The 13,747-nt window shown below is 39.7% G+C and overlaps 1 protein-coding gene across 1 annotated transcript in view; it reads right to left on the bottom strand.

Moving 5' to 3' along the window:
- LOC122807145 (guanine nucleotide-binding protein G(t) subunit alpha-1) overlaps positions 1 to 13,747 on the bottom strand; it is a 766,105-nt gene that overhangs the window by 106,167 nt on the left and 646,191 nt on the right. The window contains exons 5-6 of the mRNA XM_044078158.1: positions 12,720 to 12,848; positions 6,250 to 6,379 (exon numbers count right to left, since the gene is read on the bottom strand). Coding sequence (XP_043934093.1) covers positions 6,250 to 6,379; positions 12,720 to 12,848 — 259 coding nt within the window. The remainder of the gene's footprint in view (positions 1 to 6,249; positions 6,380 to 12,719; positions 12,849 to 13,747) is intronic.

Raw genomic sequence — 13,747 nt, 5'->3', positions numbered from 1 at the left:
GTTCCCAGGCTAACAGAAACTCAGAAGTTAAAAGCCCTTTTGATCTTGTAGTTGGTCAGGAAGCCAGAGCAATAAAATAAATTATACATGTAAATCCTAGCCATTAACTCTGGCCTCAAAACAAAAGGCAGAATGCCCCCCTCTAGACATCTCGGCTCCGAGTTTTAGATGAAAGTATTTCACAATGCTTGACTTATCAGCTTTCTTACAGCAGACTGCACTGTTGTTCCATTTTTGCAGTTTAACATCCAATACAGTCTTTTCACATTTAAGAGAACAAGCCTGTGGCTTATATTAATATTAATATTTACAAATGACAGAATTATCTACAAATTCTATCTAGCTAGGTTGGCAGCCTTCACCTATCTTCACAAAGCCAACTAAAAACTACATCACTTTTGACTGGCAGCTCTTTCTGATAATGAACCCATGTTGGCTATTGCCTATAAAGTGTTGTCCTTTAGGAAAGCAAACAGACATTCCAATGGGATTCTCTCCGTTACTTTCCCTGCTGCTGCTAGATTTAGAGGCATTTGCTTCCCTGGATTTTTCTATATCTTGTACAAGAGTACACTTGCTGCCTTCCAGTTCTTAGACACTTCTGTACTGGCCAGTGGTGTGATAAAGACCATATTAAGGAGGGTCCTACCAGTGCAGTGCAATGACCTGATTCCTGAGGACTCTGGCAGTCAGCACACCTAATTCAAAGGTTTTCCGCTTAGCCTTTTCCCTCTCTAATTTGGTGCTTCCCCACTACTTTTCCCACTCTGCCCTACCTACATCTCAGTATTGCACCCACTCCTCATTTTCATTTTTGAAGACTGAAGGGAAGTATTCATTCAGTATGTCTGCTTTTTCCTCATCTTTTATGTTGTCCTTCTTATCTTTCCTCAGCCTGACCATGTCTGTCCTTCCCTTCCTTCTTTCTACTACATACAAGAAGAAATATTAATTCCTCCTCTGATCCCTACTTCTAACTCACCTTTAACATGTGTCTTTGTTGACCTTATTTCCTTTATTGCTGTTCTGCTTATCTCCCTGTACTGTGTTCCACCAATCCCCCACCCCTCCCACCCATGTCTTACATGTCCTATCTTTTGCCCTAATAACTAGACTTAGCTTCCTGTATAGTTACATTGGCCTCCTCCTCTGTTTGCTATTTTGCATCTTCCTCATAATGTTATTCATTTCCCAGAATACTGCATCCCTGATCCTTTGCAATAACTAGTTTCTCCCCCAGATTATTTTCATATTTGATCCTCACCTACAGCTCACTATAACCCAATATTCTAAAATTGCACTCCATTGCCTTTGTCTTTGTATTATTACCCCCTTTCCTCATCTCTTAATGGTGCAGTAATGTAGATCAATACTGGTTACTGGAGTCATCCCTTGGACATCCCTGACCCCTCCACCTTGATTAGGATCACATCCAGAATTTTACATTGTGTAGTACAGTCCCACACCAGTTTGCTGAACCCCTCATTGTTCAAAACCTCTTTCAAATCCTGTATGATCTCCACACTGAAGCTCTGACATTCCCTGTCGACTCATAGAAGATTCATATTATCCAAGGTTATAATCCATGTTCTCCTATTTTGCTCCTTTATTCTATCTCCCTGCAGATTTTCATCCACCTGGTAGCTATGTTATGTGTTGACCTTATCTATTCACTCTTCCTTTTGATGGGGTGGCGTTAATTCTCCTCTCTGAGTTCAAATTTGATGCTTTCCTTTATGAAAATCCATCTTTCTTACTCCCTTCTGTGTAATTTCTGAAAAACATATACCCAATCACCTACATACACATTTATTTTTTGTCAATGGCACAAGTTTCTTTCAGAGTAAAGTTTCCCTCCCATCCATCATCACAGCCATTACATTGTCATCTTTTAGCCTAGACTACTTACAATGCATAGTAGCCGGGCCAGATCTAGAACTGTGAGGCCCAGCCTAACAGGAGAATCAGAGATTCATGCATGGAAATTTAGCCTCAACAGCACACAGAAGTGGAAGTTCAGCACCACCCCATTTGTCAGCACAAATTTAAGTTCAGCCCTGGCCTATCAGCACCACTGGAAATTCAACCCCACCACCCCATCCGTCAATACAAGTGGAAGCTCAGCCCCACACCATCCAACCCACCTGCCCCATCTATCAGCACACAAAGCCCAGACATCATGCTGCAGTGCAGGAGATTGAAACTTGAAATTAAGGATTTTTTTTTTGAGCATGACAGAAATATGAATACAGTACTTTTCAGGTGTGAGTGTGTGTGTGTGTCTTTCTGTCTGTCTGTTCTTCTGCCTCCAGTCCCAGTTCCTCAAGGATCAATTACATTAGAAAACTAAAGCATTTAGGATGATTATTCTGCCTAAAGACAACCAAGATAATTGCCTCCTTGCAGTTGTAGAACGATTACACTTTCTGCCTCTAGAGTTACACAATGATTGCACACACTCTACCTCCAGGAGGACTGCAAAAAAATTAAGTAAGTCACTGGGGATTGCAATTAGTCAGTAATACCAATCATAGATATTACTCAGAAAATGCATACTTTTATCCACCATGTCCCAGGAGCACTGTCTGATTAAGTGACTTGCTCAAAGTAACACAGTAGGCAAATGGACCTAGAAAACATCAAACCCTGTACCCTTCACTATAGGAAGTAACTCATTCAGAGCTTAGAGCCTTAATGTACTGCATTAAATGCTAGGCCTTCCTTAATGTCTTCATTTCTGATAAATTACTGATGGCAACAATCAGTCAATAATGCTAGTCATCGGAGTTTCATAGCATTTTTTTAGAAAATGCATTTTGAGTTAATTGGAGTAGTCCTTCACTTAAGGCTCTGAGTTATCAACAAACTGCTTCCTGTAGTCAGAAGTACAGGGATTTAATCCTTCTATGTTTATTTGCCTACTGTGTGTCTTTGAGCAATCATTCAGGCAGTACTTCTGGGTCATCGCTGAAAATGGATGTTTTGTACAGTGAGTTTACCTGGTTAGCAAATAGATAAAAGAAAGTGTTATTTAAAAGCTGGTTGTTTGTCCTCTCATTATTTTTGGCTTTGTCCAGATTTGTTCAGCAAAGAAGTTGAGAAGTATTTTTGTCCATCCCTTGTAAAACTTTCTGGCAAATTGTTGTAGATTGCAATCATTAAATAATGATAGGCATGAGTTTCAGACTTTATATCCTTCAGAAAATGCTAGCTAATAAAACACTTTTTTATTCCAGCGACTTCCCAAGTATATAACAGAAACATTTAAAATCTGTTCCTGAGTGTTGGGTCTTTGTCTATGATTTGGGCTAAGAAGTTGACAGGGTGATTGTATTGGGTTTCACTGTATGGTTTCGAAAGCAGTGAGTTGAGAAAGATTTCTGGCTCTATTTATGAATGTATTCATTCATTTGTTCTCCAGCAGATAGCTGAACTGTACAGTTACGCATGTAGCTGTAATCAATGGTGTGTGCGTGTGCGTGTGTGTGCGCGTGCGTGTGCGTGTGCATGTGTGTGTGTGTGTGTGTGTGTGTGTGTGTGTGTGTGTGTGTGTGTGTGTGTGTGTGTGTGTGTGTGCAAATACTCGGATCTGGATCTTACAACCCACAGCTATTTGATTGTGGCAGTTAGGAACATCATCATATAAGTCATGTTTTTTGGGTGCAGTCCTTGGCTTCCTTATTTAGTTGACTGTTGACAGCGTGTTTACTATTTGGCTGTGAATAAACGAAACAACATGAAGTCTACAAGTCTGAAGTTAATATTTTAACTGTGGACACATTTTAGATTAACCTTGTTTTGTACAGGCACATGGCTGTGAAATGCACTCTGTTGGTATACAGAAGTCTGTATGGATGAATAAGGCTATGAACTGCTTATATAGTGCAGGGTTTGTTCCCTCAGCTTTCATTTGTCTACTGTGTGACCCTGGCTAAGTCAATTCATCAGAAAGTGTGCCTAGACTGCCTCTAAAAAGGGACAGTTGCATTCAGTGGGCTGTTTCAAGCTGTTAGCAAAAGCATTACACATTTGTCTTTTGAATTCCTGCCTTGTTCACATAAACGCTAATAAGTACTTCACTATATGCAGCTTGACTAGGAGTCCCAGCACATCTTGTAGTTTAATGGACTGCCAGATGCATTTTCAATAAATATGATTTTCAAGGAAAGAGTTGTTTACTCTTGCTCATGATAAGTTTGTTTTCAGCATGAAACTATTTTATTTAGCAAATGACTGGCACTGTTTTGCTGTAAAATTTGAAATAACCATTTTAAATTAAATCGAGATCTTTGTAATCATTAAAAAAAAAACAGAAGTGGTATTCATACTTGCGGATTTGAATAGTGTTTTGTAGTAAGTGAGGAAAGACAGCGAAGTAATGGAATATTGGTATGGCTGGGGGGTAGCAGTCCATCACTCTGCCAAGGACCCTATTTGACCATGATCCGGCTGTGCATAGTAGCATTATCCAATCATGCTCTGGACCATCCTTTTATCTCTGTTATGTCCAATGTCATTTTTTTCTTTATATCTACTACTTCAGAACCATCTCAGCCTTCTACTTCTATCACACTTCCTCCCTTGCTAGTTTAGTTTAAAGCTACTCTCACTGAGATGAACCTTTCTAGTGTTGCTTTGGGTACTGACATCATTTCTGGGTTAAGATAAATCCTGACCCTGCCACATAGGTCTCTGCCCAACCTCCTTTCAGATCCAGTGTCTTCACCCTTGTCCACTGTTACAGTCAGTCATTAGTCACTATGTTCTTTGAACCTCTTCTTCTTCAGAGAGCTGTCTGCTGGTGTGCAACATTTCATGGAAAGCTGCCACCAACCTCCTGTCCTGGTAGCTCTTTACTACCTCCTTAGTACTACTTGATACCATTTCAGCTATCTCCTGTGACAGATCATTGATGCCTACATGTAACTCAACATGCATCCACCCTTCCGCCTTGGTGACCACTTTGGTCACCTTCTCTAAATTCTTAATAAGTCTGAGCCCAAAGATCACTTTCACTGTAACCTAGTCTCCTCATCTTCTGTTACGAAATGAAGACTCAATCTACTTGATAAACGAGTCTCCAATCACTAAAACCCTCTTCTTTGTACTCCCACTGGCTCTCCTCTCTTTCCTGTCCTGCCTCATGCCACTGCTCCTCTTTTCTGCAGTCTTTTCACCACTATTCTGCTACCCTAGATCTTCTCCCTCTGCACTGATTGCCTTCCTCTATATGCTGTACATGCTCACTTTCTCACCAATTTTGCAAGGCCTGTCAAATTCTTGGTTCATTTCACCCTCTATCCCTTCAATGTGGCTAAGCACACCTCCACACCCACTTCTCTCCCAGTCTCTAAACAGTGTTGGCTCTTACATGACCAGCTCTACCAGCATCTTGCCTTCATCACTTGTCCCTCCTGTCTTCACCTGTCCGTCCACATTACCCTCATTTTAACTGTCCTCTTTTTCATGGCTGCATCTCCCATTTTTCGACCATCACCTTACTCTGGGTCATGTCACCTGTATGCATTCCTCTGATAGCTTCTGGCCATATTCTCTTGTTTTTTCCCTTCTGCATCCTTATCCTCACCTCATGCTCTGTGCAGGTCAACATTACATTCTCCTCTCAAGTCCTGTGTTGCTCCTTCTCACCTGAATAGCTAATCCGCAACCATCCCTAACTCTCATATTGTCATCTGAGTCTCTTCTATTCCCCGCAGACCTGACATTATCCAACATCTCATAACTTCCTGAGCCAAACTGCTGTGCCACATGCTCAGCACATTACTGACCTCTCTCTCCCACTCCTGTTGTCCAGCCTGCTATGGTAGGGTCATGCTGTCATAATTCTTGCACGCATGCACTCTCTCTCTCTCTCTCTCTATATATATATATATATATATATATATATATATATTTGTTTAATTAGAATTATCTTTTTAAACACATGGCTATGCCATTCTACTTTATATTATCCCTCACCTGCTACGTGAATGTCAGTCAAGTGATGGTAATATGTAATGAGAATAACAGACCAACAATTATTACTTGGTTTACTTTATTCATAGAAAATGAGAAAATGTGTGCTATCAGCTCAGTTCTAAGGTAAGGTCACAGTGCTTTAAGAAGCAGTTTAATTCTGTTCAGATACCAACATTTTTTCCTCTTTTGGCCTAAGGTTCAATTAGCCCCATGGTTTAAGGTAAACCAAAGGGTAAAAAAAACCCATAAAACCTTTGACTCCACACTTACCACTTCATCATCTTCCACCAAAACCATGTCATAAGCACTCAGTGCTGCAATAAAGATAATGCATGTCACACCTTCAAAGCAGTGAATCCATTTCTTGCGCTCAGAGCGCTGACCTCCCACATCAAACATCCTACAGAGCAGAAAAAAAAAAGATTCAGAATGTACTCCTGATCAACTGGGTAATTGATAAAAATGAATAAATGGGATTCCTCAAGTCCTGTTTTGTGGGGAAGAATCATAACCTAGAAACAATATTTAATTTATAAAATGTCTAATACTCAGTCATCAAATGTGTGCTAGAACAAACTAGGAAACGGAGCTCAAGTATAACTACTTTTCAGTTATATATAGTCACACAGAAACCCGTGTTAATTGATTAGTCTTTTTCCAGTAACTGTGCATGAAATAAAAAAAAATGTTTTCACATATTAGTAGAATGAGTTCTAAACACTGAAAATGCTGCAGTGGAATAAGATTGCCCAAAGTAACTGGGGGATCAAATCAGGGTCAGGTACTAAAACATCTTTATTTTTCTCTCTTTTTGTCTGTCTTTGTCTCTGCCATTATGCTATAGCATGAATTGCCCCATATGGCATACCTACACTAGGGTTGCCACCTTTTCAAATGCCCAAAGTGGGACATTTTTGGTACAAACGTCAGATTTTGCAGGGCGAAACATACTCATGGCCAGTACAAAGGACAGGACATCAGTTTTTTGCCTAAATAAAAGCTTTTTCTTGTAGCATTTTAATTGCTTATTCTGTTTCTTACAACATGTAGGTGTTTCAGATACAGAATAACTGTTTTATGCAACTGTTACATAAAATATAGGAAATAATTTTGTCCTAAAATCTCAGGACATTTGCCATTTTTTCAATTTTTTTGCAGGACACAACTGCCCAAAGAGGGACTGTCCCTCGCAAAGAGGGACAGGTGGTAACCCTAACCTACACACACACACACACACACACACACACACACACACACACACACACACACACACACACACACACACACACACATATATATATATATATATCTGTCATATAGTCATATGACATTATGCAATTTTCCAGTATTAAGATAATTGCCTCTTCCAACTCATTACTCTTCTCCCTCCTTAACTGCGCTGCTACTTCCTTTCTATTACCATGGTTACTAATTTTAAATTAGTTTTTGGACTGAATAACTCAATAAAGTATGAATTTGTTGAGCTTATAATGGAAATTCAGTGATTCATACTTCAAATAAAATAATTCCTTAATAATAACACCAAACCGTTAAACAGCAGCTGTGATTATTGTCCATTACCAGCTTGCTCCCTGTCTCGCTCTATAATAATGCCTGATTTTGGTTCTTGCCAGCCACTAAGGTGTTGCGTGTTTTCCTGAGAATGAGATATCTTTTAAATTTCCCTGACTTTGGCACAAAATTTTGCTATGCCTCTTTTAATCTTTTCTAAAATTGGCACTTTTGGAAGTAAAGCTGGTGGGTTACACTTGATAAATGATGACACTAATTAGAGGTATAAACTTCTTTTACTTCAAAAAATGCATGCTAATTCATATCCTCTTATTCTATCATAGGTATATACTAGGCTAATCAGCACCAAGGCCTATATAAGCCCTGCAGATCAACCCAACCCAATTGTGACCCCATGTAATATGGGCATCCATCTGGAGGGCTATGTTAGTTAGGAGGTTGTTAAAGGTTTAGTGTAGGGGTATGTTAGTTATGGAGTATTTACTATTGGCCTCCGTCTATCAAAGACATGGTGGCCAGACTGGGGGTGAGTTTTCAATTTCTCATCCAATAGTCAAGGTTATGTTTGAATAGGGTTAGCGATGGACTCTGGTTCACATGGATGGGGATCCTGTTCCAGAGCATGGGGATCCTTTGAGACACACATCTGTCTCACCAGCATGTACTATTTATGTCACAAGCAAAGTTTAAATCCTTGGATCTAGTGTTTCTGGTGCTATTTCTTTTGCAGATGTGCAAAAGGTTCATCAGGGCTGGATCTAATTATACCTTATATGCCAGGATTTGATTGCCTCTCAGTAACCTGTAGGAGACTGAGTACAGAGACAGAGCTTTAAGGTGATCTGTATAGGACGTGTTAATACTCTGGATTCTTTTGGTGAGGATCATCTGTGGGCATTTCAAATGCTGCATATGCCTGGTAAGGTACATGCTGAAGCGGGCATTGTTCTCAATGATGGGTCTGATAATGGATGAGTAAAGTGGTACTACAACTTCCTTGGACCTGGACACCATACCCCTGCTTATAAACTAGACAACATAAAATGATTTTCTTACTACCTTGGCTACATGCTAGTCAAAGGCTAGATTACTGTATACATATGATTGCAGATCCCTAACTACTGGGTTAACTCTTAGGGTGTCTTATGGATGGAGTAATTAACCTTGGTGGACTTTTTCCCAAAAGGCACTATAATGCATTTTAATCCATGGCTTTGGAGCCAGTCATTTGTCTGTGTTAGACCCTCTTGCAGGATGTTATTGCCATGGGGGAATCTATGATAGTGACCAATTTGCAGTCATCTGCAAATTTGGAGAGCCAGAGGCCCTTGACATTAGCCTTGACCTCTGAGAAATAGATGCAAAACAGGAGTGGGCCCAGCGCTGAGCCTTGAGGTACTCTGCTGGTGTCCTGTTTCTTGGTGGAGGTAGTCTCACCAGTCCTGAGTTTTTGGATTCTTTCTGTGAGCCAGCTCGCAATTCAGTGTTATGTAAGGATTTATGTATAGCTTGGTGAGTTTGTCAACAATACCTGAGTGGGGTATTGTAATGAATGCCTTAGCCAGGTCTAGATGGGGAGTTGGTATGCACCATTTTACCCTCATCCATTGCTTTGATGACCCTCTCGAAGTCTACCGGGTTAAGTGGGTATGACCTTCCTTTGCCAAAACCAATCTGGCTTGGGTCCAGTGTCTGTAGATTTCCAATGTCTTTGCTGATAATTTCCATGATAATTTGTTCCATGGCTTTGCATATTAGACTAGTCAGACTAGTAGGTCTGTAGTTCATGAAGTCAGTTGATGGTCCACCCTTGTGAAGAGCGATAAATATTGCAGTCTTCCATTCACATATTACATAGTCTGTTTTAAGGCTGTAGTTGAAAAGTTACTCAAGTGGTCTTGCCAGATCATGTTTCAAGCTATTTAGAAGGGAACTTGGGATATTGTCTGGGCCCAACTGAGGCTGTGGTTTTGGCCAAAGTGAGTGCCACCATGACCTGTTCCATGCTAATAGCTTGAGGGGGGTATGCCAGCAGGGATTTCATGGGGAGGCAGGCAGGCAGAAACTGTGGGGGTGGGGGATTGAGCTGAATTTATTAACCAGCAGATTCACTATGTCTTTAAGGTTTTGGAAATAGTTGCAGAAGGCAGTGTGGTTGTCTTTAGCCTGAGAGGGTATCTTGACCTTGTAATTGGCCTTGTTGCATTTTAATTAGTCCTCTTAGTTTCCTGTTTAGTTTAATTGGTAGCTCTTGCCATTATGAGAGTTGTCCTTTTTGAATATTTTCCCTGTTATGGTTAGGATTTTACCAGTGTGGTTTATTTTGGGCTTTCTTCTCCTATGTACAGCACCCTCTATGCAGCTATTTACATAGTTGTATAGAGTTTCTGTAAACAATTTTGCATAGGTTACTGTGAACTTGGGTTTGGAGGGGCAATGAATTTTTTCCAAACTGGTGCTTAATAGGATTTAGTTTGTGCTAGAATAGTTCCTAATTTTTGCCGTTTTTTTTCTGGCTTTTCTATGTTGATTGTTATTTTGAAGGTGACAGCTTTGTGATCTAACTTCATTAGTGAGGACATGGCACAAGGGCGTGTGCAGCACCCACCCATATTGGTGATTATTAGGTTCAACATGTCTGAACCTCTGGTTGCAGTGTGTGCTATCTGGTCAAGTGTATTTGTGTTAATAAATTCCAGGAAATGTTGTGCCTGCAAGTTGGGGGCAGTGTATGTTTCCCTGTCTATAGAGGGGCAGTTGAAGTCTCCCATGAATAGGGTATTTAGCTGGATGGTGAGTGTCTCCAGCAGGTCTATGTATGAGTTATGGGATTCTTGGGGCATAGATGGTAGCCTATAGCTTGCTAGGATATTGTAAGGGATTTTATCTATGGTGATTTGCATGTGGATGAACTACAGGGTATCATGCTGTTTAACCAACCTAGAGGTATATTTGTTACTGATATAAATTGAAACACCTGCACCTTTAGTGCCTGTCTGTGCAGCTGATGATCTAAATGTGTGGAAGGCAGTGAAACCTTACACTGCTGCAGTACTTTCTGTGGCTTTAAACCATATTTCAGTAACGACACAGATGTTTATATTCTCCAGAGTGAGGAGAGCTTGTAAAGCTTGTGGGGTTTCTTGCTAAGGCTCCTAGCATTAAGCAGTAATGCCTTTAGGTTCCTTTGGGTTTTATTTGCTGAGCTGGTAGTTTTGTCAATTTGGCATTGCTGAAAAAAGTAAAACAAGTAAACAGGGGAATCACTGCTCGAAAGTTCAACTACAATGCGCAAATCTGAGACAGGTGAAAAGAGGCAAAAATCCTTAAAACAGTAGCACCATATACTTGATGTATGAAAGACTCTTCAGTCCAACAGTACTAAACAATATACTTTATTGGGCAAATGACTCTTCAGTCCACTTTTAACATGCACATTAATGAAGAGTAGTTTGCCCAATAAAGTATATTGTTTAGTACTGGTGGACTGAAGAGTCTTTCGTACATCAAGTATATGGTACTGCTGTTTTAAGGATTCTTGCCTCTTTTCACCTGTCTCAGATTTGCGTATTGCTGAAAAAAGGCTTTAAAGGGGTGAATAAAGATTTAGCCAATATCCAGAAGCCCAGGGGGCCAGGTATAGACCATTCTTGGCAGAGTACACATGGTCTGTTAACCACGTCCTCCCATGCTGACAAATATTGAATCCCTCTGGAATGACACCAGAAACTAAGCCTCCATAATGTCTCTCTTCATATAGTCCAGTGAGGTACTTCTTAGGTCATTTATACCTACGTGGACTATGGCAGAATCATATGGTTACCTGTGGCAAACTAAAGTGCATGAGTAACCTGGTGGATCCTGGCTCCAGATAAACAACTAACCCTTATCATCTCCTTGTCTAGTCTGGTGTGTGGGGCCTCTGTGTGTCATACAATGAAATCCCCTATGTCAAGATTCCTGGGTGTTTGGTTGTCCTATGGGCTTAATTTTTGGGGGTCCATTGGGAGTAGGCATATATGCTGTGTTTGGTGTTGCTTTTTGTGTGTACTTTAGAGATTTCTGAGGATAGGTGTTGCCATATGTAGGCTTAGGAGGTCTTTAAGGCTTGGGAAGATTCTCAGCATAAGATGGTCTGTGTGTGTGGTGTGTGTTCTTGACAACCTTGTTTGTAAGAGAGATATTTTGCCTCCAAGGAAATTGTGTATGTATATTTCTCACATATGGTGGTGTTTTTTTTTAAGGATTACAAGGTTGTCAGTGAGCATGAGACAATTGCTACATTATCTCAGGATGTCTATATCTACCAAGCTAGCTATGAAAACATTTGAAAATTGCATATCCATGTTGTCTGGAACAGTATTGGGGTAGGATATTATGGTTTGAGGACTGGGTGATACAGAGGTCTCCTTGGGTGGTCTTTACATATGGCATTAGTGCTGTTAGACATGCAAGCTAGCTGCTGTAACATTTATTCCATGCAATGCCTCATTAAGTGATAGTTTACAGTCCTAATACTAGTTATGTAGGCAAACTTCACTGTCCTGGCATTTGCATCTGTATAAGGTACTGACAACTATTACTGCACAGTGAGCAGCTCCACTCAAATGTGCCTAATTCATAGCAACAGAAAATAAACTGAAATCTAACTCCTGAGCCCTCTGACAGTAAATGACTACACCATGAGCTCTTCTGGAGTCCTTCATAACTCAGAAAGACAAACACTTTCTGCCACATGATGGATGAGCTGATTCTTTTAATGTAAAAACACAGAAAAAAGGGACCCTCAAATGCAATGCAACAACAAAACAACTTATTACCTAGCCAGATCCCCCTACAGCAACTTTGCAAGTTAATAGTACTAATATTTTAAAAAGTGTTTCCACTTGTCTCTGGTTATTTCTTGATTTGTTCCTGATTCTGGAGATAAGAGTTTGACAGCAATATAGTTTTTGCATTCTTCTCAAATCCTGCAGTCCTCCTTCTCCATTGTCTTTTGTCCCGATTTTAAATGCAACATTTTCTTCCTGGTTAGAGAACTTGCACCATCATTTTCTAAATGGTTTGGTTAGTTTATAAATCATCCTAAGTTATTATTATAGCACTAACTTCTTAAGTAAATAGTAAACATTTTCCTTCTTCTTTGTATGTTCATACCAGCAACTGTCTGATAATGTTTAATCACTTTTAAAAAGAGTATAATTTACCTAAAATTGAGATCCTTGAAGGAGAACTGTGTTTCGATAATACCGGTAGTTTTAACCCTTGATCGCAAGACATCCTGTTCAGTAGGAACAAATCCAGGGGTTACCAGACGTTCCAGGTCATTCAGATAGCTAACCACATTGAAAGAAAAGATGTGTTAATTTGCAGGTTTTAAATCTCTCTCAAGTGATGGATAAAGCAGAAATGAATGACAATCTGTGTTAACATCTGTTTCTTGTTGTAAACATAAATACTGTCTCTCTGGAAATATGGCAGGGCTAAAGGTATTCTCACTTTCTATAAGCACTGCACTAATTTACACACAGGTAAAAGCTAGTCATAAAGATGACTGTTCTAAGAGCACATCCTATAACTTTGTGTCAGGTAACATATATAATGTTATATGCTCAAAATGTAGGGTAGTTCTACGCCTAGTTGACAGGCAGTAACTCTGAACATTACAGAAAGTCAGAGAGAAAGATTTCCCTTCCTCGCTATTAATAATATGTATTTTATTCTGTTTACAGTCAAGTTGCTTCTTAAGACACAGCCAATGAAAACATGATTGGTTGATCCTGGAAATTGCTTGGCATTGAACAATTGTTGTCAGTAAAGCTTCCAATACTTAGGTTTAGTTTGCAGACTCCAATCCCTGAGGGATAGTGGAACCTTTTAAAAGACAAAACTCAAGATTTAAAAAAAAAAATCCTTGCAATTTAAAGTATGCCTATACAGAGTGTTACCAGTGTTGTTTCTTAACAGTATTATATAAATGGTAATGAGTTTTAGTCTGCCAAGACAGGCAACACATGTACACCCTTGGTGCTACAATTAACTTTTCCATTATATGGAATCACAGTGGGGTAGGATACAATAATAATGACATTTGCAGAGTCATAGATAGATCAACATTTTTGACATGAGCCACTTTTCACCATCCCGTTATGTGATGTATGTCTGCCATTTGAAGTTGCCTGATTATTTTCTAACATTTTTTAATGTTTCTACTACTTTCATATACAAAAGGTAT

The sequence above is a fragment of the Protopterus annectens genome, chromosome 7.part0, assembly GCF_019279795.1.
Source record: "Protopterus annectens isolate FY-2018-M chromosome 7.part0, PAN1.0, whole genome shotgun sequence".
NCBI classification, from domain to species: Eukaryota; Metazoa; Chordata; order Ceratodontiformes; family Protopteridae; genus Protopterus; species Protopterus annectens.
The sequence above is the reverse complement of the archived record's forward strand: the minus strand, read 5'-3'. Positions and strand labels throughout refer to the sequence as shown.